At 44.9% G+C, this 26,331-nt stretch overlaps 1 protein-coding gene across 1 annotated transcript; it reads left to right on the forward strand.

Annotated features, from left to right (window-relative positions):
• The first annotated feature begins 1,138 nt into the window (after positions 1–1,138).
• Positions 1,139–15,937, forward strand: NOBOX (NOBOX oogenesis homeobox). Its single transcript, XM_066568370.1, has 9 exons — positions 1,139–1,205; positions 3,564–4,187; positions 4,574–4,680; positions 4,813–4,931; positions 5,843–5,976; positions 11,871–12,135; positions 12,630–12,937; positions 14,994–15,296; positions 15,833–15,937. Exons 1-9 carry the CDS (start codon positions 1,139–1,141, stop codon positions 15,856–15,858), a joined length of 1,953 nt encoding a protein of 650 aa, XP_066424467.1. The 3' UTR covers positions 15,859–15,937.
• The last annotated feature ends 10,394 nt before the right edge of the window (positions 15,938–26,331 follow it).

The raw sequence follows: 26,331 nt of genomic DNA on the forward strand, positions 1-26,331 counted from the left end.
GAAGCAAGGCTTTAGAAGCCAAAAGTAAACCTTGAAATGAAGACAGGAATTTTGAGTCAGGAGGAGAACAGTGCTGTGCCAGCGAGACGATGATGAGCCAATAAACAGGAGGAGGATGAAGGTTGTTCTGTTTTGGTGCATCAGGACATATGTCTCATTCTTCATGCAAGCACTGCCTGGTGCTGGTCTCTTAGGAGCCTTCTTTTTACTAAGAATTGTTAAGCATTGAAAGGACACAAATTACAGCACTCAAAAGTCAGGAAGTGCCATTTGTTCCTTGCAGCCCCCAGCTGCTGAAGAACTAGAAGTTGCTGGACACCTAAAACAAATGTGTTCCTGCCAGTCCACCGGCAAAGAACACAATCACAGAATTCTTAGGGCTGGGAAGCATCTCTAGCGATGGTCTAGTCAGGGTATCCAGAGCAGGTGACACAGAAACGTGTCCAGATGAGTTTGGAATGTCCCCAGAGAGGGAGACTCCATTCCCTCCCTAGGCAGCTGTTCCAGTGCTCTGCCATTCTCTACGGAAAAAAAGGTCTTCCTCATGTTGAGATTAAACTTTTTGTGGTTTAGTTCACAGCTATTGCTCCTTGTCCTGTCGCTGGCCACAACTGAAAAGAGTCTGGCACCATCCTCATGCCACCTATTAAAGATTATTTATATGGATTACAAGATCCCCTCTCAGTCTTCCGCAGCCAGAACAGACCCTGCCCCTGCAGTCTCTCTCACTGTAACATTCCAGACGCCGTATCATCTTTGTTTCCTTTCGCTGGACCCTCTCCAGTAACTCCTTGTCCTCGTACTGAGGAACGCAGAACTGGGTCTAGCAGTCCAGACAACGAGATCCCCTCCATCCACAGGTGGCGAGTTTTGCAACACCAAAGCGCACACGGCGATATTTCAGCCAGCTCCTCATGGGGAGTATTCTTCCTAATATCCTCACCAAGGCTGGAACACTCCCGTTCCCTCCGTGTGGAGAACAGGGGCCCAGCGTGGTTCCCGTGGAGGGGGGAGGGGTAGGGCGGTCTCCCCCGCTGTACCCAGGTGGCCCTGATGAGACGGCCGGGGCCGGGCAGGACGGGCGGCCGGGCGGGGCATTAACCGGGCCGAGTCGGAGCGGGCCCGCCACGGAGCCGGCATGGACGGGGTGGACAAGGAGCAGCAGCCGGAGGACCGGGCGGCTAGAGGGCTTGGAATGGGCTATGGTAAGGGTGTGGATGAGGACAGGGGGGATGAGTGATACCGGCTCGCCCTAATGACCGGGGGGAGGCACCCGGCAATGAGCCTAATGAGCAGCCCCGGGGGAGGATAACCGCTCCTCAGCGATGTTATCTAGGCACTCATTAGCCTTCCACGTCCTGGGCCCCGCGACTGGGAATGATGGATTCCCCGGCCCTCGTGTTCCCTGCTAGTAAAAGCACCTGGCTGGGGGCAGGGGGTCTTTTCTTTGTGTCATACCGAGCGGCTCCTGCTACCTCGGGGTTTCTCATTTGCACCTTCCTCGCTGTCCAGTTTTCCCCTCCTTGTGTGGAGGTACCTCTGAGGCTGTTCCTTTTCCCCTGCCGTGTGTGTGTTCAGGTGGCTTTATACCAAATGCCCCAAACAACCCTAAAAACCTTGCAGATGAAGTGGTTGACTTTTTCCGAGGAATGTCTAAGGAGGTGGCTGTGAAATAGAAAAGGGGGCTTGGCTTGCTGCAAGCGCACCAGGTGTTCCACACTACCTATTCCTTAACGCCCACTTGTTAACATCCCTTCTCCTTCTATTTTTCTAAAAGATGGACAAAGGGATGTTCAGTCTGGTCTCTGAATTATGGGAGAAAGGAGTGGTTTTATAACTCCCTTTGTTACCAAGAAGGCCCATCTTTCTCTCCAAACTTGGTTTTCATTTCAGCTCTTTTCCTTGGCAGTCCCAAATGGTTGTGAGATTTTTGTTATCTGTTCTAGAAATAAAACACAGCAGTTTACTTTCACTTGGAGGACTATTTCTGTAAAGAATATTAAACTCCCAGGTGCCCACATAAGACTTGGACACTTGTGATGTAAACACATACTGGGGTTTGCATAGAAACAGGTAAAAACCCTGCTCAAATAATGTGAAAATACTTTTTTTTCCCCTCACATAATGAGTGAGATAAGTTCAGATGCAACCAGGAGGATGGTGGAAAAAGGAATTATATAGACCAGAGACATCTTCTTCCTCATTCAGTTCTTGACTCTCCCCATCAGGATATTATAAGCAGTGGAAACTTGTTGCTGCTTAACAAGATCAAATTATTATAGCTGCATAGTTTCCTGCTTCTGTTTTTTTCCCCTGCAACTAATTTGGTTCTCTTAATCCTATAAAAAGCAAATTAGATGCTCTTGGAGTAGCCTGCCATCCCCTCATACTTCTGTGAAATTTCTCTGGTCGGCTTGGAATTGTGGGGATCTTCCTTGATTAACAGTTGTTTCAGAAAGAGACATTGAGGCAGAAGCAAATCCTTTATTTTGGCATTGCACTAATACATATCAAAAGCAGAGCACAGTGAAATGAAATTATTTGTATCTTTTTCCCCAAAAAATTAAACCATCAAGTTTCTCAGTTGTCATATGCTATTGAAATGCTGCCAACAGTCTGCTCAAACTTTCTTCTCTCCAGACAAAGGCAAATACATGGGTTTGGGTTTATTATTCTACTTCCTATTCTTATGGAATAATAACTTAAAAAAAAAAATTAAGTAGCAGAAATCACACAGACTTACACATTCTGAGCCGCTTGGGAGATTTTTGGAAATTTTTATTTGGAAATGTATGTGCCAGCTGGGAAAGTATAAGGCTTCTGTATTATTCTGTTGCCTATTTTAATTATTTATCTTGCTGTTCTTTCTGACCCGTCTTCTACTATTTAGTCTTTCTTATTGTAACACACTTGGGGTTTTTGTTAAACTTAGTTGGATTTCTGTACCTAATTTTGTCCTTATCCCCTTATTTCACTCCCTATCTCGTAAATCTGTTATTCAGAAGTGTGGCTGAAGCTGCAGAGAAATAATTTAAGGCGGTTATTAGAAGTTTGTACAATTAATAGTTTTTTGCTTGGCCAGCTTTGGTATGATAGAACTCTATAAAAGTAAAAAAGTGATGATGTTTGTCAGGTAATCCCTGCTGACAAAGTAGACCAGAATTTTGCTTCTGTCCTTCTTCTGCTCATTTTAATAAGGTGATGGGATCTTGTCAGGTCATTGATTTTTGTTCTGTTGCTTATTCCAGAGACCTGTATTACCCCTGAAGCTGTTTTCCCACAACTGTATTTGTAATATGCAAGCTTCCCTTTATTCTCTGTGTCTGGAATTACCCTTTTCTAGTCACACATTTGAATATCTCCATATTGACCATATCAGCTTCTTTGCTGCTGCTTTCCTGGCATCACCTGTCTTTATTCTGAGCTCTCTTGTCACTGTTGGGTTTTGTTGTGTGGTCTTTTCCTTCCCCCAGAACTGAAACTCCTGATCCAGGCACATCCAGCTTAGGCAATGGTCATGTGGGGTGGGGTTTGGATTTTTTTCCCTCATTTTTGCCTTGCAGAATTCCATGATGAGAGGGAGAATATGCTGCTGAATACAGAGCACCTTGTGGTGGATGCTGATGCTGTTGGTGACCATGGTGCAGAGAGCAGTGTGCTACCTGAATTCCCAGGCACGGTCAGACAAGAAACAGTTGAGGACAACTTGGGAACAGAAGACAGGAATAGCTCTGTAAAGGAGGTGGAAGAAGATGAGGGATGCAGCACCCTGCAGGCAACTGGGTCATCTCCCAAAGGCTCTGTTGTCCTTGATAGCCAGCATGACTTTGCCTTGGTGTGTGAGCAACCATTGGATTTCTGTGGTGACACGAAGGTTGGATTAGCACAGGAGCCCACAGGTCAGTCGGGGTCACAAGAGCACTCTGAGAGTTACTGCCCTGCTGAGATTGAAAAGGAGGCGAAGAAGGGAAAAACTAAGCAAGCATCCAGTGGAGTGGCTGGAGCTGCCTGCAGGCAGGAGGAGATCGGCCCGGCCCCTCACCAATCCAAAGGTGCTCCAGCCAGTACTGCAGCTCAGAATTCCTATGAGGGCTCTTCAGTCCTGGAGTCCAGAGGCAGCTGTGATGTGGCCAAGGGAAAAAAATCCTTACCTGTCAAGAAGAAACCCCGCACCTTCTATAGTGCAGGTAGATCCCAGGGCACACACTGGCACACAGTGACATTGGCAGTGCCAGTGGCACTCGGTGTTCCCTTCCCAGTGCTGATGTGCTCGAACTGGTATTGCATTGCACTCCACACCATTAGGTGTGTGAAGACTTCCACTAATAAAGGTTGCTGAGTGTCTTTCATTTGAAGCATCACTGGCAATGCTCTTTGCTTTTGAAACAGCTGAAGAAGATTTTTGTTTATTTTTGTGGTTTATTTTTAAAAAAATCATTTCTTACTCATGTATTTCTAGTATAATAAAAATGTCCAATTTTTTTTTCTGTTTCCCTCTCTTTTTAATTTTTTTTCTTATTTTCTTGTCACATACTTCCCATCTCTCTCTCTTTTGACAATGCATCATTTCTAGAGCAGCTAGAAGAGCTGGAGAAGATGTTCCAGGAAGACCACTATCCTGACAATGAGAAGAGGAGAGAGATTGCAGCTGTGGTTGGTGTGACACCACAGCGTATCCTGGTAATGCCTGCTGGGGGACAGTGCTGCCTGTGGGTCTGTGCAGAAAAGGGATGGGCAGGGACTGGGACACTCATTGTCCCCATGTGTAGATGGTTTCTTCCCTGAATGCGTTCCTTTCTTCCCATTTTTCAGGTCTGGTTTCAGAATCGCAGGGCAAAGTGGAGGAAATTGCAGAAGTTGAGCATAAAAGGCAACAGAAAATATCCAGCATCATCAGCTCTGTCAGTCCCCTTTGGATCAGAGGGCTATGGGTAAGAACTTACTCTGTTTTCTCATTTTTCCACAACTGATACCTAAGCAATTAAATATTTTCTTTTGCCATTTCCCCTTCACCTTTTAACAGTGAACAGCTGAGCACTGAGTTGGACCTAGGTAGCCTGTCAGATTTCTGGGCAAATTGTGATGGACCCTCTTAAAAGTCCTTTTGATTAACCTGTAACACAGATTAATCAAATTAATTTTGAACTAAAACAATTGAAATTGCTCTGGCTGAAATCATGTAAAGAGCAAGGGATGAGGTAGAAAAGATTTATAGTAGATTTATAGAATCAACTCTTCATTTTTAGTTTCTGTGAATGCATCAGCCAGGTGCTTTGGGTGTGCTTGGGGATTCTTTTAACCCAGTTCTCCCACTACTACTTTCCATTTCCATGGATTTTCACTTGGTGATGGAAATGCTGCTTGATTAGATCAGCCTTAGAAAGTCATGGACTTCTTTGAGGAAATCCAAGGTAGCAGTTCTCATATGTGAGCAGAGGACATTATTGGGGGGAAAGAGAATATGTAAGAGGGTAGATGGTCTTTCAAGGGATAGTGAATGTGTGAAGAGAGAAATTAATCTCCATGGGGATGTATTTATGGCAATCTGGAGCGTCTTCTTATGAAGAAAACAGAATGAAAAGGGGAAAAGTTAAGTGGAAGAGGATAAATTAAAGTGGAAGATTGGAGAGCACCTTACTTCATTGCACTGTTCCTGCTGCCTCTCCTATTCAAGTGACCTGGGGCTGCTTCCCCAAAGACTTTTGATACAACATTCCTTGCACTTGTAGTCAGACAGTGATTTCCCTTTGCACCTGCTGGTGATGTAGGATTTGCTCCTTGTCTGACAGAGGAGTGCATGACTGTTCATAATGCCCTGCCTTGTCCTCTGTGTCTGCTGCAGGGCACCTCCTCTGCCCATGCCTCCATTGCCTGACACTGCTGGAGACCAGCCTGACATGCTGGGAGGAGACCCTGGAGCTGAGAACTCCTCCAGCCTGCTCAGCACACACCCTGCATCACCCACCTCTGCCTCAGGTGAGACCCCGACCAGCATGTGTGTTTTGCACAGCTGCATCATTAGCTGGTGGAGCTGGGAGGTTCCCAAAGGCTTTAGGAAAGACCATGTCAGAGCCTTATGCCATCAGTGCAGAAAGCGGCACATCACTCCACAGGCTGAGAAAGTTGGGGCTGTTCTGCCTGAAGGAGAAAAAATTTTGTGGAAACCTCAGAGGACATTCTAGTATTTGAAGGGGCCTACAGGGAAGCTGCAGAGGGACTTTTCATCAGGCACTGTAGTGGTGGGACAAGAGGGAATGGCTTCAAACTGAAAGAGGGGAAATTTAGGTTAGATATTAGGAAGAAATGCTTTCCTGCAAGGGTAGTGAGGCACTGGCACAGAGTAGCTGTGGATGCCACATCCCTGGCAGTGTCCAAGGCCAGGTTGCATGGGGCTCTGAGCAACCTGGGATAGTGGAAGTTGTCCCCACCCATGGCAGAGAGGTGGAATGAGGTGGTCCTTAAGGTCTCTTCCAATGATTCTGTGATTGTAGGTATGGCAGCTCACTGCTGATTGAGTCTCCACCAGTTATCTACGAGCATGGTGGTGCCTCTGTGCTAGTTCTGGAGACAGATTTGCAGTCCTTGTTTCTGTCCTAGCAGAAGCCAGCAAGGAATTCTGAATACGACTTCATAAGGTTAAGTGAGCAGGGCATTCTTCCGTAACAGCTGTTTGACAGTGGTCCTGCTGTTGTAAAGGATGAGGGGAATGTTCTGGTTCTGATGTTCTCCGTGGCAGATACACACTCCCCATATTCTTTAGATGGAAACATTCTGGTTACAGTCTGAACTACATGAGCTGCATAAGGAAGGTGCACTCTGTGAACTGCTGGTGTTGTAAAGGCTCTATCAGCTACTCCACACCTTAAAACATCCAAAGGAGCTTCCTTGGCTTCTCCAGGCAGGACAGGTTTCCATATTGTTCGAGACCTTGAGGGAGTGAGAGTAGCTGAGTTCCAAAGCTGAAGATTGAATTTAATCACTGTTGCAGTGGAGTTTTAAGTCAGTGGGGTGTGCTGTTCAACCAGTTTTCTACCCGAGCTCTGTTAAAAGATTGATGGCAATGAAAGAGAGAGGATTTGTCTAATTGTTTATTGATGTGTGCAGTTCAAGAGCATTCCCTAGAGTCAGGAGTGCTCTCTAAAGCATTTCCTAGGTACATTTGTGTTTCCAAGTTGGTGCAATATGAAAAGATTTCCAAAGTGATGAGGACTCCACCACTTTCTTAGGGATGGATATCCCAAGCAGATGTGCTGACATGTGGTACTGCTGTGTGTGTTTTCCTGCTTCCCAGTGTAATTAATTCTTTGGAATTTCATGCTATTATGTCTGTCCCCTCGTTGTATTCTAAATATATCAGTATTTAGTTGTCAGTATTAAAGCCAGTTCCTGCAACTCATTTTCCAAGAATTACTCAAATTTTTTAATAGTGCTTTTACCTTAAAGGTATTTTGGTATGGTGGAAAGCAACTGTAAGTTTAGAATTCTTCATGTGTTGCTAAAAGTATGTTATTGAAATACTTTCTTTATAACCTAATCTAGTACTTCTGTCATTTAAATTTTCCTGTCATCTTCCCAAGGCAAGGACTCCTTTATTCAATCCTATGACCTTTTTAACTGTAATTCAGTCAGTTCCAGTTTTCCCACTTCTTGCGACAGAGTAAATATGGTCAAAATGTTTGAGTAATTCTGCTTTCAGAGTGATGAAATGGTGAAGTCTGTTGAGCCCTGTATTTAATTGGATAGAAACCAAGGTTTTGCAAGAGAATTCATTTAAAGGAAACAAACCAAATATCTTCTGATTTTTATGCATTAGGAACCTCTCCTGGTTCCTAAAGTACCTCTGCTGAGACACTGTTTAGTCAGGAGAGAATATCAGGGAATCACAGAATGGTTTGAGTTGGAAGGGACCTTAAATATCATCTCATTCCATCCCTCCTGCCATGGGCAGGGACACCTTCCACTATCCAGGTTGCTCAGAGCCCCATCCATCCTGGCCTGGAACACTGCCAGGGATGGGGCAGCCACAGCTTCCCTGGGCAACCTAAGCCAGGGCCTCACAGGGAAGAGTTTACTTCTAATATCCAACCAAAACCTACTCTCTCTCAGCATGAAGCTATTTGCCCTGTTGGATAATGTCTGTCAGAGAAATAAAGTTTAATTTAGGGACATGATCTTGTCCTCTGCTTGCATTTCTTTCTGGGGGATCTGCACGCTGGGATGCAGCTCTCCATGTGGAAAACACAAGCAGTTCTTTCTGATAGGAAAGAAAGGTCCTATCTGAATTCTTGATGCAATGTGTAAGGAAGAAGAAGGGCAAGTGTCCTCTCTGAGGGAAAAGACTGATATTACTTGTAGAGAATCCTTGTAGAAGAGAGATCTGCAGGGCTATCCATGGATTGCCTGTTTTCTTTATTAGGGTATCTCAGAAAATGAAGGAGACAAAACTTGGATAGGATAAAATCCAAATTAACAGGAGCAAAACAAAAGAGAAAACAGATGAATGAAAAAGGTTATCAATTTACAAGGGAAAACCAATTGCTTAATAGTGTCCCTTGTGAAAACAGCTCATGTATGGTTTTAGCAAAAGCTTCTGGGATTTCTGCATCGTGGTACACTTGGACCCACAGAGTGTGACCTGTTGGAGTGGCTATTCAGATGCTTTCCTTTTTAACGACTTTCAGCAGGACAAGAAAATTACTTAAGTGCATGAGACCTTTGTGGAGTGTACAGTGCTGCAATTTCCATTGTTTTTCCTTGCTCTATCCAGTAGTTCTGACTCTTGCTATGTGGATTTGGCTTGTTTTGTTTTTTTTTAAATGTCCCACTGTTTTTACCAGTTCTCCAAACAAGCTAATTTAAAATGTCAGTGAGTTGTATTTGAGATGTGTGTTACCTTGCTGGCGGTTACAGCTTCTGATTTAGATATAGTAGCCACACTACTTGCTATAAGAGCCTCTTGTGACTCAAAACTTCAATTTTGAGCTTGTTTTGATCTTAGAAATGTTTTGCTGGTTTTTTTTTTCCACTTTTGCTAGACAGCATGATTACAATTAATGGCTTTTTTTTTTAGACACTGGTAATTATTTGAAGCTTTTCTTGGTCTTCTGAGATTTCTTGCTGATACATATGTATCTGTGATTAATTGGCTTGTGTTTTCTTTAGAGTTAACCCATTAGAAAGAAAAGTTCCTTTCTGTGCCTCTGGTAGAGAGGAGATTTTTCTGCCCCACTCGTGTTTTTGCAGGAAATCCTTTGTTTCATGTGTTTGCCTTGCTGAGGACACCTGTCAGGAGCCCAGCCTGTCCAAGTAACTCCGTTAAGCAAATAGCAAGGTGATTAAATTCACTGGCAGAAATGGGATTCTAATGGAAATCTTGGGAGCAATTGGATGAAGCTGGATATAGCTTGTCAAAGAACAGTAAATAAATTACAAGCTCCAATGACTTCACTTATACGACTCTAGCTTTCAAACAAATTTTGAACAAATTTCTTTTTCTCATAATTTCAAGATGAGGATGAACCTATCAAAAGCTTTGTGATGGCCCTTGATGTTCCAGTAAAGGCTGCAAACAGAATAACCATTCTAGAGTTAAGTCAAGTGTAGTGCCAGGACTGGTTCTGCGATGTGAAGGTGTAAATGATTAAATTGCTCTCCAAAAATTCACAAGGTTGTCTCATGGACTGAGAACCCAGAAGTAATGGAAGAAAGAAATAAAAATCCTGTTGTTACATTCCCATGTTCACTGGAAAGCCTTCTGAGGTTCTCTCTCTCAGTACATCAGCATCAGGAAGAGCCACAGAATTGTACAATGTAAGCATTATGTCAAGCCAGGGGTCAGAATTCTTCATGGAACAACTCTGGAATCTTCTGTAGATATGCCAGATTCAGCAGATATGACTTCTCTGGGAATTGTTTCTTCTTACTGCATTTGTGACTTTAGTTAGAAGACAAAATGTCAGTGTCTCTTTGAAAGGGCAGAGAAGCAGAGGAGACTTTAGAAAAGGCTGAACCAGCTCTTTGGAGATTGAGGGTGCTGTCTCACAGCCTCACTGCCTGAGGATCCTATTGCCATGATCCACAAAGATTACCTGCACTAAGTGTTGCAAATATTTAAAAAAAAAGTTAAATTATTCTTAGTAGGTATGGAGATAGGTTTAGAAGTGATTTCCTGGGCTGCCTGTGTTCATCCTGAGAAAGAGCAGGGCCATCTGCAGAGCAGCTGTCATTACTGAACTGGAGCTTTGCCTGGATATAGACTGCTTTTCAGGTAAGTTGTGCCCCCCATGGTTGCTGTTCCATAACGTTTGTGTGAACATTCTGGGGCACAGGTGTCAGGGCAACCAGTGCTAAAGAAGGGTTTAAAAAAATCAGAAGAGGTCTTCAGTTTCATTTCTGGCTAAACCAAACCCCAGGAATGCAACAGGTACACCTGAGATGCTGCCTGGCATGGATAAATAGTGTGGTCAAACAGAAAAAATAAACCACTGAGAACTGCCTGGGTATGCAAATGCTTTAGAGATGCCATCCTAGATTTTGCTTCAGTTTTCTGACTGAGCCCAAAATCAGGGCTATTGAAAACTTGAAAAGTTTTCATTGAAACATTTGATTCCTTCTCTCCATGGCTGCAGAGAGTTGGAAAAAAACAGAATGTGGGAAGGTGCAATAAGAGGCACAAAACTGCCCAGCACACTGGGCAATCTGAGAAACAGTGCTGCAAGATGAAGTGAAAACTCCTCATCAGCTCTCTGGACATGCATTCCAAAATTCTCTAAAGGCTGCTAATACTTGTTGTGGCATCTTTATGTTTAGGTTTGTGTTTAAGGCCTTTGAGTCACACCTGGTGGAGTGCATTTGATGTTACTCTCTATGCCTATAAGGGTGAAGTGCAGCTGCAGACTTTCCCTGAAAGCTTTACAATGTGTGGGAGAGCTTCACCAGGGCAGCTGGTGATATTTTCTCTTCTCTTCCTCATCCTTGAGCTGGTTCAGCCTAGCTACCCTGGAGAAAACATTGCACCTTCCTGCACAGGTGATGGCTGCATTTGTGAAGAGAGAAACCATTTGTTAATTGCCATAATAAGAGAGAAACTCATTTTTTTGCACCACGCCCAAGCTTCTTGAGCTTTGTGTATAATTGTTACTCTGGATCACCAGCATACCTGATTCTGATCATCAATTTCATTTCTTCTATTGTGTCTTTCCACAGAGGCTGTTCTGTAGGAAACTATTCCTCTCTCCTTTTCCAGCAGAGGAGACAGGTCACCAAACAAGATTCTACCAACCAAAAGGTGTTGGTTCCCTTTCCCATCTCTCATCTTCTTTTTCCCAAGGACCTTCAGCTGCCATTTCTACTTTTTTAATTTTTGTTTTTGGCATGACTCATCAGAGGCCAAACCGGGAGTGAAAATGTGTTTCAAAACAGCCTAGACAGTGGATTTGTAAAGGCATAGCTTTGTTTCATTCAAAGCACAGTTCATTTTTTCTAAAGGGTGATCTGTGCAGCACACTCCTCCCAGAGGACAGTAGAAATGGAAGATGACTGGGGATTGTTCCTGGCTCTTTTCCAAGAACTACTTTGCTTCAGTTGGCTGCCTTCTTGAGAGCTGGATAAAGATAGTATGCAGAGACAGAATTCACAAAGGTAATTTTATTTAACCAATAAACATCATTCTGTGTTCCAGAGAGCTTGCTACTACTCCCTTTTGCTTCTCAACAGCAGTGCTGGTACTCATTTACTTCTATTCCCATCAATAACATCCACTCTTTCACTGGCATCTTGTTTTTCTGTCCTGGTCCTCTTGTCATTTCCTCTGCTTGCTCCTGCAGATTCCCAGTGTGATGGCACAGTGTGACAGTCTGTTTTATTCACAGCCTCCTTGGTGGTAGGAATGTTGGCACCCTGTGAAGCACAAGCTCAGAGCAAGGCGCTGCACTTCAATCCCAGCAGCGTGGAGTACTTCCCTAATCTTCCCAGTCCTCCTCCCATCCGCAGGGCCAGCCTGCCGCTCAGCCTAGCCTTCGACCCCCACAGCCACATTGTTCCCCTGATGCTGGACATGCCCAGCAATGAATGCAGCTTGGCCAGTCAGGAAAATGGCTCCACGGAATCCTTCTCTTACAGCGACCAGAATCAAGGGTAGGGGCAGATGAAAGGGTCTTTGAGAGAGATGAAAAAAGCAGCCCCTGGGAGACGCCTTGGGAGGGTGAATGTGGGACAAGGGATGAAGAATTAGGTGGGAGCATTAATGAAAAGTGAGAGGCAGATGTGACGATATACTTTAAAGGGAGTATGAAAAGCTGTATGAAGTGCATAATAGGACAGGGTGCCTGCTATGAGACAGGTGCTACTTGTACTCAGAGTGGTCTTAGATTTGCATGCTTGTCAAGTGAAAGTGAGGGTGTTCAGGCTTTGGATCGTGCTTTGGAGAGTGGGAAGATAATCCCCACTAATACCCATTGTTCAAAACCCTGCTGTGAAAGCACTTTGCTCAAGTGGCTTTTGTTGCCCTTGTCCTGTGCCTGGCATTTGGGAGGAAGGGTTGGCAATAAAACAGTTGTTAATTGGATAGATTGGTGTAGCTGTTGACCCTCCTTTAATCTCTGGGTTGCCTCTCTCCTTGCTCTCCACAGCTTCAGTTCACCAGCTTCCTGCCCTTGTCTGGAGCAGCTGGAGCCTGCAGACAACCTGGAGGCCACCTACTGTCAGTACAGCAGCCAGGGGGGAATCTATCAGCTCTCCCAGTTGTGTCACCAAGGTCACCTGGCCAGCAATATGTTCTCCAGTGACCACCTTCCTCCTCCAACACCCCTGGAGTCCCATTCAGCTTTCCCTGACTTACCTGGCAACAGTGGAGCCATAACCTACGGAGCCACACGAGGCTATGTACAAAACCATGTGGGGAGACCAGTCATGCCACAGCAGCCAAGTGACAATTCAGGTAATTTTCTGAACTATTTTGGCATCCTGCTGTTCTGGAGTTGCTAAATGATACCCTGAAACATTCAGCATCATCAGTGGGTTCACTGATGACTGTGACAGAAAGAAGGAATGGTCCACATGCCTGCACAAATCTATAGATGTGCCCATCTTTCTCTCACTTAATTTCCTTGTATGCTTGTTTTTTTTTTAAAGTGCTGAGTAACCTGTTCATTTGAATCAAAAGTTGCTACCCAGACTGCACATGTCAGGAAGAGCATAAAATGTGAATGTGTCAGATAGTGCAGATGTTTTAGCTGCACTGGAGAAGTAACTTTTGTTTTCCAGGAGTGTCCTGTTGTGTACACGAACATCCCTTTGTTGCATGTGGTGGAAGTCAAGGGTACAAAGTGGAAAAGGTGCCACAGCAGATGAGATAGTTGGCGGTAGTGAGGAAAAACAGCCTTCTCTGTTTGGCTTCTGCAGAAACCAGTTTGAAATCATGTTATGTATCTTAGGGTAGTGCAAAAGAAGAGAGAGAGAGGAGCCAACAGAGTATGGACATAGATTCTTCCTCTGACTTGAATTTGCAACAGCACTGAGATGAAGGAACTTCAGCATCATTTTCTGAAAAAAAAAAAAAAAAGCAACAAACAAAACAAACTCCTAGGTAAAAATGGCATTGTTGATCTCCTTGTTTTGTGTTTGGGCTTTGTATTTTGAAGTTATTCAAGCCCAAGTATAATCAAATGACAAACTGTTGTAGTTAATTCATTTAGACTGACAGGTTTGTTAAATTAAGGTCGTGCTCCAAAAGCTCCATCCCTTGTCTTATGACATGAGAGAACAGAGAGTTTTAGCCCACAGATGCTGCTGCTGTTTTTGTACCAGTTCTGTGGACCTTGTCAGGGAGGGAAGTCTGACTCAGTCTGACTCACATCAGGCTGCAAGCTGGCTCCTGTCCCCACTCTTCAGAGCCGACATTGTTCAGGACAGGTTGGCAGCACCCATGCTATCTAACACACTTGGCCCTGCTTTCCTGCTCTAGTTCCAAGGTATAATTATTATTTTCTGTGGTTTTTTTCAGTCTGATGGGCCAGAAATAATGAGAGGGCTGTGCCCCAGACTGCATCAAATGAAATGTGTTTCTAGCTTGATGCCCAAGTGTGTGTTGCATTCCTTGGGGCATGTTGTATGAGCATCAAGGGATGTGTAAAGGTGTAAGCTGGTGAAGTTGGAAGGTTGACAAAGGAACAGAGGCAGAGTTGATATTCTCTTACTCCATGCTTTTGTCCAGAGCACAATCAGCACTGAATGGCTTTTCTGTTATGCAGTGGCGATGACCAAGTTCACAGAATTATAGAATCCTGGAATGGCTTGGTTTGGAAGGGACCTTAAAGCTCATCCAGTTCCAACCCTCTGCTATGGACAGGGACACTTTCCACTATCCCAGGTTGCTCAGAGCCCCATCCAAGCTGGCCTTGAACACTTCCAGGAATGAGACAGCCACAACTCCTCTGAGTTCCAGTGCCTTACCACCCTCACAAGTGAAGAATTTCTTTCTGAAAAGGTTCCAGGATTCCCAAAGTACAGGGCTGGAAACCAGTCTATCAGTGCAGACACACCTGCAAGTCTTACATCAGTACATAAGCAAGTGAGCAGCTTAGTTGAATTATGAATATTAATTAACAAAATATTTCTGGTTTACAGCTTTTATAAATGTAAGTGAAGATTAAGTATCCATCTTATGCCTGGAAGAACTAACTTGGAAAATGGGACTGGAAAAAAAACTGGGGGGGTGTCTCTACTGTCATTACATACACTCAGGATCACTGCTGAGTGGCATGGATTTTTTTTTAGATTATAACAATGCTATGAACTTTGTAAGGTTTTCTTCCTAAGAACCATGTTTTGGTTAAATACACTGCAGTGTAAAGAGCAAAGTGATCCTTGCTCTGTGTGTGATGTCTGCTGCACAGCAGTGCTGTGTTTGCACTGAGTAAAGCACAACACACACATCTTGTACTACATAGATATTATTTTCATTATTCTTCTTTTCTTGGTGGCTTTTCCCTCAGCAGATATCCCTGCCTATCCAGCTGTGCCCTGGAGTGATTTCTACATGCAGGGAGCTCCTTTCTCCAATCAGTTGCATTCCCAAATGCCTTTTTCTAGCATGGCAGGAGGGCAGTACTTCACAGAGCCGTATCTCCTTCAAGTGCCCAACAGAACAGTACTGGAATTCATGCCACAGACTGGAAGACAAAAGGGAGTGACACCACCAGAGCAAAGTTCCTACCAGAGCTACCAAACAGAGGCAGAGTTGGCAGCACTCGCTGAAAAAGAGGACTTAGAGAGGAGCAGCAATAAAGGAGAGACAGGTTGGTAACCAGCTAAATGTTTTCTTGGAGAAGGAGGAGGGGAAAGAGTTCCAAGACAGCAGTAGCTCCCCTGAATGCAGGATGAAAACTGTGGCATATATTTTTTGTGATCTGCTGCCTGAGACAGTTCCCATGATGTTACACCTATCTTAGATCCATCTGTTTTTTTGAAATGGGGACAGAAGACTCAGTAAAACAGGTGGCAAAGTTCTGTATTTTCTCAGAAATCATTGCTGTGAGCTGTATGGCTACACAGAACTGATTATTTCTAAGACTTCCAGAGACATGAACACTTCTTTTCAAGGCAAAACTTCACCAAGAAGGGAGAAGGGGAAGGGAGGGTTTTCTGTTTGGATTCTCAGGCTTTTATTTTGGAAACAGAATTACCTTATTCTAGAATTGTTGAAAGGTGTCATATGCCATAACTATTCTTTGAAAGGATGTCTTTGTGGGGGATGCATATCTAATTTTGAGATATGAAACATTTGAAAAATTCAAGGTGTCACATTTTCTTATGAGTCTGGGGTTTTTTTCAGAAACTAAAGAAGAAACTTATGACTGAAGCGGCACTCTGAGGAAAAAAAGGAAGAGGAAAAAATGCTATTTTAAACTCTGCAAAACAAGAGTCAAAAAGAGACAAGGATAATATTATTTGCAACAGATGCACTTTTTAATTTATTTTTTTGGTTGTATTATTTTTTCTTGTTGCCATGATTATTTTCTTGCTGAAGAAAGAAGCAGGGATATTTCACTTAATCAAAGTTCCTGCCCTGTCTTGTTTGTTTTTTTTTTTTTTGCAAATCTCCTGGCTTTTTCCTTCTTAATAAATTCTAATCTTGACCAGCCCTCAGACAGGAAAGAGCTGATACAGGAGCCTGAGTCCCATGGGTGAAAATTTCAGATCATGCAAGTGTCAGAAGGTCTAGCTGCTGTCCTGGAATACACAGGAAGATAAACCAGAAGGAATAAGATATATGCAAAACAGGAGGAGAAACTCTAGCAACTGGGACTCCAGACAGCAAAAAAAGTGTCATTGGAAGTCCACCACTCATTTGGTGCTGGCCTTGAACTACTTCTAAAAAAATTATTTTTGTTGTAAAACTATAACAATAAACAGCAGCAAGACTGTAACTATAAATGCTAGCAGTGTGACCAGATCCCTGTCTATTATTAATTGCTTTAGCATCCCATTTGAATTGATCTGTTTGAACTTGGCTTGATTGTCTTGGCTCCTGCTTTGCCTGGGACACATTTAATCTTTTTCTCTAAAATCACTGGTAAGCAGCAGAAGACTCCAGTGAAGAGATTGTTCATTCTGAGAGCAATCCCCAGGAATTGTGCTTCCCAGAGGAGCTGTAACCACCTGGATCTGTAGGATGTGTAACATGAGTGGCTAAAATGGATGTCAGGCTCTGTTCTTGTGAGGAAGGACCATCATGTTGTAAGAAGAGGGCCAGGTATTTCCTTTGTTACTTGCTGTGTTTAACCCTGAGTCTTTCCATTGGCTTTTAGACGCAGACAATGCCCAAATCATTTTTATATTTACTGTGATGTGAGTGTCCCTCTTGTACCTTGTGAAATAAGACCTGGTAATGCCTATTGTTTCAGTCTGGCCATGGAGTGTCTGGCTGGAACTGGATGCTGCAGCTCCTCTCCTTTTTCTTCCTCCTGTAGAACACTGGTTTATATCTGGCAGTGGCTGAACACTACTGAAAGACTAAGTAGTATAGCCAGGGACAGATTTTGTGTCTACAGCTTTGTGTGGCTATTTGAGAATTTCCATTTCCTACAGCAAAAGTTAGTTCTTGCCTGTAATAAACTGAGAATGGTTGGGAATGTGCATTAGTTCACTTGTTTCATTCATCCTCAACTGAACAGCCTAAACCAATATTTTCAAGAGGTGTGAATAGGAGTTCTCATTGCAGTTACAAGCCACTCTGAAAGCTATTCCTGGTGACTGAAAAATTCATCATAGTGAAGACTGGCTGGGAATCTTGCCTGGATCCCAAACCAGCCCTTCCAGGTTTGGAAGAGGACAAAGCCAACAAAATGTCAGCTTGCTCAGCCCTACCTGCCCCTTCACCTAGAATGAAGAAAATAATTGTGTCCTTTTTGAGAAATGTGCATTTTCAGAAATAGGCTTTTGGATGTGGTCTGGTGGCAGTCCCTAGCCCAGCTCACATCATCTGCCTACAGCATTCCCAATCTGAATGTGACACTGAGCACTGAGTTTTTTGTGCTGCAATCTCGAAAGGTTTGAGGAGTGAATGAGCACAGTGAAATTTTTGAAATGGCCAATCCTTTTGCATTTAAGCTTTTGGATAAAATAGAAACTGGGAATGGTCTGTTTTATTTCCATGCTCAGACATTAAACTTGCCAGATGCAATTTGGCTTGGACTTTTGAATAGTGGTTTCTTTCCCATCAGAAAGAGGAGGAAAGGGTAGGTACCTGAGAGTACATGGATGGCCAGATTGATCCTCTCTGTGCTCCTGCTGGCTTTGGAGCCAAACCAGAGTTAACCACAGACAGGATTTTTTTCCCAGTGCTGCCTCTGGAAGAAGCAGTGACAGCCCTTGACCATGTGGCAGGTGTCCCACCAAGGTGAAGAGCCATCCATCCTTATGTGACCCTCCCTATTACATCTGCAATCCACGCTGCACTGGTATCTTGGAATCCCAGCATTCCAGGCTCCTTGTGCGGTTCTCCCTGCTGCAATTTGTAGTGGAATTAGGTGTATGTTGGACAAGATGCCATGGGTGCTTTCATTAGCTACTCCCTTTTCATGTTAAGTCTCAACAAGCCTCATTTTGCTAGAGTGAGCAGGGTCAAAATTCCAAATTCCATGGCTGCCTGACTGGAACCTCCTTTGAAGTGTGGAGAATTGTTTTGCCTCTGTATTGTCATTTGAACTGGAAGTGCCAAGCAGTCGGGATTTTGGAGTGAGTCAGACTTCGTGCAAATAGAGAAAGGTGTGTGTGTTATCAACTGTTGTTGGGGTTTTTTTGAGTTGTTTTTCGAGGTGACAGGGCTGATTGTGGATGTATTTCTGTTGGACTCATGCAGTACCATGGCTGCAAGACTGGAAATGGGAGTGAGGGTACTGTCACAAACTTACTTTCACAGAAGAAAAGAATGGTGAGGTTTTGTCCAGTTGCCAAAATTGAGGGTGTTCAGATGACAGTGCACATATGTGTGTGTCTATCCACTATTTGCATGTTATAGTATAATTAGTTCTTGAATTTCTGCTACTCCTAAATAGCTGATGTATAACCTGGTAAATTTAGTCTATTAACCTTTTCCTGTGTGCCTTGGCTAGCAAAAAAATACTATTTTCTATAAACAGGTCCTGTTTCCTGTGATGAGAATACATGAACTTGTGTGAACTAACTCTTCAGTTTTACAAGAGAAACCTTTTCTTACAGGCTTCTTAGTCTCTGTAAGGTGGGATACATTAGAAAGTATCAGGACTAATTTAGTTCAACAGCAGGAATAATTTTTGGCATTTATTATAAAGATTGCTACAAATCAGATGAGACAATTATCTGTTGCTGGGTGGTAAATATTGATTTCCCTTCATGCAGCTGTGCTAAGCAGAACACATTAAAACACCCACAAACCAAACCAAACCCAAATCAATCACCTGCCAGTGCACTCCATCTCCGTAGGTAAGTGCTGAGCATGAAAACACCTGTGAGACCTCGTTTAGCTTAATGATAATCACACCTTCAGTATTGATAATGCATCTGCCAGGTGAGCCTGCATGGCTCAGTCATCAAACCAACTTCAGGGATACATTCCTGATCTTGTGTGTCTCACATCCCACGTCTGCCTGATCCATCAGAAAAAAAGGGTTGGTAAATTCTGAACATTAAGGCAACAGCTTTTCAGAGCACAGGGCTGTGATAGCTGTCTCCTAAAGGCTGTGGCTGGAGAAAAGAACTGCTGAGAAGTGTTTGATTTTACAGTGAGGTAGCTGTAAATAGCTAGGAGTTTAAAAGTTCCAGTTATATACACGGTAGAAGACATCCTCTTGGGATACTTCCTGTGCCATCTTGTGCTCATTGTAAATTTTTACAGTACTTTAAACAAGGTGGAGAAGTTTGTCCCTTGATTGTTTTCAGGGATTTGGAGCAAAGTGCCACTTGGGTCCATATCACTCTCTGGTCCTGGGGCAGAGAGGGAACCCAGATCCTTCAGCACTTCCTACTGTGACAGATAAAAGCCTCTCCATAATTTTTGGGGAGGGTAACCAATCTCCCTTTCTTCTCTAGGAAGATGATTTCATCCTTTCCTTTCTCACCTTTAACAGGGAAGTCACATGGCCACTTCTTTTCAACCCAGCTGCTTTGGGAAGTTAGGTGCTTTTTTCTTTTTCTTTCTTCTTTGGGAGTGTGGGGAGGCAGACCTGCATGTTCCCATGTCAATGCCACCTGCCTGTCTGCTGCAAGCCTCTTTCTTGCAGCACACAAGGCTCCAGAAGGTGCCCAAAACCTTCCTGGTGCCTTGGGAGCCTTAGAATTGCAGAAACATGGAAGAATTTGTGTCATAAGGGACCTTAGTGATCATCTCATTCCATTCCCCTGCCAAGAGCAGGGACACCTTCTACTACTCAGGTTACTCCAAGCCCTATCCAGCCTGGCCTGGAACACTGCTAGGGATGGGGCAGCCACAGCTTCTCTGGCCAACCTGTGCCAGGGCCCCTCCACCCTCACAGGGAAGAATTTCTTCCTGATATCCCATCTAAACCTACTCTGTGTCAGTTTGAAGCCATTCCCCTTGCCCTTTCACTACAATTCCTGATGTAAAGTTGTCCCCCAGCTTCCCTGTAGTGACTTCAGCTACTGGAAAGTTCTGTGAGGTGTCCACACACCAACCTTCCCTTCTCCAGGCTGAACAGCCCCAACTTTACCAGCCTGTCTCCATAGGGAAGGTGCTCCAATGACTTCTGGATAGCTGTGTCATTCAGCCACTGTTGGGAACAAAGGAACTGAAATTATTTGGAGATCCCCACCCCAAGTCTAGGTCCTTTGCTCTGGTGTGGATGTGCTGGGCTGATTGGAGCAGAGCCCTGGGGAGCATGAGGGGCTGTACTCTCCTCACTGTCACTGCAGCACTGGGAACACTGGGAATGCTGTGTCAGCCTGCTGTGCCAGCTGGGCTGTTTACATTTGCTCCCTTTGCAACAGCAAAGGCTGAAAATATTTCCCATAATTTGTGTTTGCTGCTCTCCACAGAAGAGTCATGATTTATTTTTACAGTAACCTCACATTTTGAAAAGACACCTTCCTGTTTGTGTCCTGTTTGTCCCTGCAGTGGCAGACGGATACGTGCCCTCCCAGCCTGCAGAGAACAGGAGATGGGACTCTGCTGGGAGAAACACTCTGCTGGAAATCTCTGCTGATTCATTTAGCTAATGGCTCAGGAAGAAAAGCCCTTTGTGTACTGATAGCTGAATATCGGCCAATGTATCATAAAGCAGAAGTCATTGCCTTTTTCTTTTTTCAAATTAGGTTCCCCACCCTGCCAGAGCTTCTTTTCTGAGTCATTCCACTGATTGTAAACACTGTTTTAAACTCTGTCTGCACGAAGGGAGGAAATGGAAAGGGAATCCCCATCTCCCTGCCTCCTTATAGGTGAGACTAGCCCCTTGGTGCTGAGCTGCTCCCACGGGAGAGCCTCTCCATTGGGGGAAGAGTGAGTAATTGAAGGAATGTGTAGAAAGAGTCTCTGTACTGTGGCTAAGAAGCAACTGGGTAAAGGTGGAAAAGTGAGGGTGAAGTGGGCAGCATGTGGCTGGTCATAAGAATTGCAGGAATGGTTTAGTTCTCTCTGACAATTCCTTGTGTGAGGAAATAATTTGTGCCTCAAGGCTGAGCTACACTGAGCCTCCCTGGATGGGTGGACAGGACAGGCAGCCCAGGGTCCATTGGGAAGAGCAGCTCAGGGAGTGATCCTGCCCCTCTGCTTTGCCCTGTGTGGCACATCTGCAGTGCTGTGTCCAGTCCTGGGCTCCTTAGGACAGCAGAGACATGGAGCTCCTGGATTGGGGCCAGCGGAGGCTGCAGTGATGATTTAGGGTCTGGAGCATCTCTGGCAGGGAAAGGCTGAGGGAGCTGGGCCTGTCCAGCCTGGAGAGGAGCCCCAGCTGAGAGGGGCCCTCAGCCCTGGGTGTCCCTGTCTGCAGGGAGGGCTCCGAGCAGGGCCCAGGCTCTGCTCCAGGGGCCCAGCAATGGCACCAGAGGAACGGGCAGGGACTGAGCCCAGGAGGTTCCACCTGGGCAGGAGGCAGAACTTCTTCCCTATGCAGTGACCGAGCACTGAACAGATTATCCAGAGAGGGTGTGGAATCTCCTCACTGGGGATATTCCAGACCCTTCTGGACACAATCCTGTGCTGTGGGATGGCCCTGCTGGAGCAGGGAGGTGGGACCAGCTGCCCCACTGTGGTCCCTTCCAGGCCGAGCCATCCTCGTATTCTGTGGAGGTGTGGGTGCAGACTTCAGTGACATCGTTCCTCTGCTTGGCTGCTGGGAGCCAAAGAGTCTCCAGCAGCACCTCTGGCATTGCAGAAGGTGATTGCATCTGTGAAAACACAGAGCACAGAGATGCTGCCCTCCGGGCTGGAGGAAGGTTGCCGAGTTCTACAGAGATTTAAAGAATCTTTTTGCTGGTTTTGGCAATGGCATTTTCATCAGGCTTGGGTTTTGTGAAAGCTGGTTTTAGGAGTGTTTGCTTTGGTGCCTGAGCAGGTTCCAGGCTGGTGGCAGGACTCCTGCCATGGGCAAAACTCATGGTCAATGAAGCGCTGGACCAACATCCTCCATCCTGCCCTGGTTCAGGGACTGTAAGCACAGGAAAAAAAAATAGGAGGAGAAGGAAGAGGAAGAAAATAGGGAATTCCTTATTCTGCTCTGAAAAGTGACTGTATAAATGTGATGCTGCCAAATAAAATACTAAAATAAGAATTATTTGTTTAACTTCTTGGATCTGCAAAACCTGACCTAGCCAGAGGAAAACAAGTGAGGAACTCTTGAGCCCACACAGCACCAACTCAAGTTTCTGGCTCAGGTTTATGGCTCAGGAGCACCTTTTGGCCTCAAAGGTATTTGCACAAAATTAGCTTCAACATAGTTGCACTAACATAAAAAGGAGCTGTTATCTGGAGAGGTGCAGAGGCGTGCGTGGAATTCTCTGGGACTTTCTCTACTGGCAGTTGCATGCAAAATAGAAAATATCTTGCTTGGAACAGAACTGGCAGGCAGCAAACAAAACCCAGTTTAGAGACTTTCCATGAAGCAGGCAGTGACAGGAAGTCCTAACAAAGCCACTTTTTAGAGGGTAAAACAGCACTTTGAAAAGTGTAAACGTTTCACTTCAAAAAATGCATAAAATCAGTCAATAATCCAAAAATTAAAGAAAGGCTGCTAGGAAGGTACAACTTTTTTTAGCTTATTCAGCTTATTTTGTACCTATGCACATTTGATATGGTGAGTAAAGACTATTTTTAGCTCAAGAACCTCTGACTTGCCTTGCATCACTTTGGACCTGAAGCAGGACAACATCAACGTACCTTCATCACAAAACTGTTTTATCTCTTCCTTGAATTCCTAGATTTGTTCCTGCCACAAGAGAAGCATAGATCTTGCAGATCTTTATTGCAATGCACATTCCTCTTCATACCAGCATCACTGGAGATGCAGTCTTAATCTCACTTGCGCTCTGCTTCTGTCTGGGGTATTTTGGTGGTTTTGATTTTTTTTTTTTTTTTGTTGTTGTTGTTGTTGTTTTTTGTTTTTTGGGGTTTTTTTTGTTTTGTTTTGTTTTTCTTTTTTTTTTTTTTCTTTTCTCTTTTTTGATAAATGGAAAAATCTAGTTTATCCTGTGGGGTTGTGCTGCCACATATTGACCATCAGAAGGTTGGAGTCTTTGATTTCATCTTCTAAACTAAAGAACCACTTGCTAGATCCTGTTGTGCTGCCAGCCTTTCAAGATGGAAGTGCCCTTGTATTTTACACTTTGACCTCCTGTATTACCAGGCCATTACATTTTCTCCTAAATATTACCTGTTCCTGTTATTCCCCACAACTTACTGGTTTCCCTCACTTTTATCCTCATATCTGTGATCTGCATTTGCCTTCTGTTTCTATTTGCCTCTGTTTTTAGCACTGACCCTCTCCTATTTTCTCCCTTCCCTTTCCAAGCCCCTGTCTTCAGCTTCTTTTCCCCTAAGTCCCATCTTGTTCCCAACATCCTGCTCCAGGTCCCAGCAGGACACCTGAGGGAAGCTTTTCATGCTTCTCCTAGCAAAACCAGGGAATGATGTATTGCTATATTTTAAAATTGTTCCAGAAAGGGGAGTAGAAGTGAAAGGAGAATGTGCTGCCCTCAGCCCCTATTCGTCCTCTTTCGGTTACTGTGGCTCTCTCCCAGGATTTTTGGGATGGCTCTGTCACAGCTTGAAAGCTCTAGGGACTGGCACAAAGAAAGAGGCCACTGGTTACCATGGGATTTTGTATTTTTCTGTGGAAAAACAATGTGTGGAAAGCAGACCTGTCTGGGAAGCTGCTGTAGAGTGTTTGGTATCAAGCTGAGAGAACTGATATGAACCAGTTAACCAGGAGGCCTGACTGCAGAGAGAGCTTCCAGGCTGCCTTACCAGGTCACCTGAAACCAGATCAGTAGGTTTGGCACAGCAGATGCACCTTCTGAGATGGAGAGCTGAGCACTTGGGATACCAATGAGGATCCCCAAAGCCCGTATCCCTCAATGGCCTTAGCTCCAAAAACCCTGGAGTGAGGCATCCAGGTCTGGGGCAATGCCTGGCACCAGGTGACTCCCAGCTAGGAGAGGTAAAAGGTTAGTGACCAGCCAGGACTGTCTTTTTTGAAACCTCACATTCCCAAACTCCTCTTCCTAAGGACAAAACCCTGCTTTAAGTCTTGCTACATCCATTCTGTTTGTGTTCCACAAGCCCGGGGGTGGCAGAGGAAAAAAACGGGCAAATCCTAATGAAACCAGCAAATCCACAGGGTGTTGTACCAGGGCAGAGGGCTATTTCCAGGTGTGCCTGAGAGACTGGCACTTCATGATATGTGTCAGAAGGCCAGCTGCTTGTTGGGCTGTGGCAGGTGTGGTGCTTTCAGGTTGTTGCTCATCACAGTGTCCCTCCAGAAGAGTTTGTGTTCCCCCACAAAGCTGATAGCAGAGGTGTGCAGGGCACCTGGGTGAACCAGAGCCTTGTGAAAAAGGAAAAAAAGCCTGGTGTCCTCTACTGATTGCACATGGAGAAGGAATTTGGGTGCTCATGTAGAGAGAGGTGAGGGGGATGCATTCCCTGGGCAGACAAGGGGAATCTGCTCTATAAAATGTACTTCCTCCTGCCATGTCCTTGAGCAAATCTGCCTCTGGAGCATCTACACCACATCCTATCCTCCAGGCAAGTCCATAGCTGTCCATAAGCATTTAGGAAGCACCTTCCTACGCAGGGAGACCTTCCCAGGGAGGCAGGTGAGGGCAAGCCTCACCTTGCCCCTCCTCCCTGGGGGCAAGTCTGAGGCAAGAGCCACTCAGCTCTGAGCAGGCTCAGGAAAGTTGTTTTGCATTAGGGAACAGCTCCTGTTCCCAGGCAGAGCCTGATGACTATCTGCACATTCCAGGGCCTGGAGGCTGAGTATAGGAGAAGCTCTTCAGGACAAGTTTAGGTGCCTAGATGCCCAGACTTCCCCTCCTGGTCTATGAGGACTGTATGGATGAAAGTGTCTCACAGAAGCTCACACTTCCAGGACTTTTCCTTTCAAAAAAGCCACAGGCACCTCTCTAACAGAAGGCAGAAACCGTCCACAACTCTCAGGCACTGCTTCCAAAACACAGGCTAAGCTTCAAGTTAAATGGCTGATGTGCTTTTATTTAAGTACAGGCAAAACAACATTTTTCTGATAAAATAATTTTAGGCAGTAGCCAAAGATACTTCAGTACATATCAAAAAGTTCTCCACTCACTTCGAGGAAGGCAGCAGAGAAAGTCTTAGCCCAGATACTTGAACTCTGGAAACAATGAGGTGCTGACAACAGAGTCCCATCACAAAAAGCAGGGAGGAACTGCTAGGACCAGCTGCAAGACAAATTTTACAGATAAATGTGACTTAGTCTGTAAAACAAACCACTTATAGAAGGAAAACCTACACTGTTTAATAGAAACCTTCCCCAGGAGTGAGATGAGAGCTTTGCCAGCAGACCCAGATGAGGAGGTGCCATCAGCAGTGAACAAGGGGCTCACTGTTCTGGGAAGGGATGCGGTCACTTGTGTGTACAGGGCTGCAAGAACAGAGATGGCAGCTCATGAGATACACTAACAGGCTCAGGAAGGGGAACTGGTGGCGGCAAAATCAGCTTTTCCTAATTGCAGTGCCAAGCCAAGGGTGGAGCAAGGTTGGCCCTCACAAGAAGAAGCAGTTCACTCTGTGTAGGGGACCTTGGCATGTGGGATTAACAATCCTTGATGGGAACAACCTGACAAGTGGTGTTTGTTGGTTGCTCAGCTTTTCTGCCCCATTTTTACCTTTAGTTTTGTTTCTTTTTCCACAATTAAGTCCTGGAAGATGACACACTCTCCTTCAACAAGCCATCAAACACCAAAGGAACTGTGTATTGTTTTCCCCTGATAAAGTTCTTCTGGCCTTGGCTACTAATGGGCCACCAGGCAATGATGAGAGCCTGGGCTGCATTACCATGGTCAGGCTACAGGGCTTGTCCAGCCTGGAAAAGAGGGGGTTCGGCTGGGAGGGGCAGTCTTGCAGTAGCTGTGGGGAGACAACCAAAAAGAGCTAGGTGAGACAACAGGCATGGGTTGAAACTAGAGAAGGTCAAACTCATGAGGAAAAGCTTTCTCATCAGGACACCAGCTCAGCAGGGGACCAGGAGCTTGTGCAGTTTCCATCCTCAGTGGTTTTCTAGTTTGAGTTAGGTGCAGCCCTGAGTAACCTGCTCTGACTTGGCTGACCCTGCTATGAACAGGAGGAAAGGCCTCACTCATTCA

Source organism: Molothrus aeneus, chromosome 32, assembly GCF_037042795.1.
Source record: "Molothrus aeneus isolate 106 chromosome 32, BPBGC_Maene_1.0, whole genome shotgun sequence".
In the NCBI taxonomy this organism is placed as follows: domain Eukaryota; kingdom Metazoa; phylum Chordata; class Aves; order Passeriformes; family Icteridae; genus Molothrus; species Molothrus aeneus.

Coding starts and splice junctions, on each gene's coding strand:
- NOBOX (XM_066568370.1), top strand. CDS start 1,139: ATGGACGGGGTGGACAAGGAGCAGCAGCCGGAGGACCGGGCGGCTAGA. Junction 4,188..4,573: donor CCGCACCTTCTATAGTGCAG/GTAGATCCCAGG, acceptor CATCATTTCTAG/AGCAGCTAGAAGAGCTGGAG. Junction 15,297..15,832: donor CAGCAATAAAGGAGAGACAG/GTTGGTAACCAG, acceptor GGTTTTTTTCAG/AAACTAAAGAAGAAACTTAT.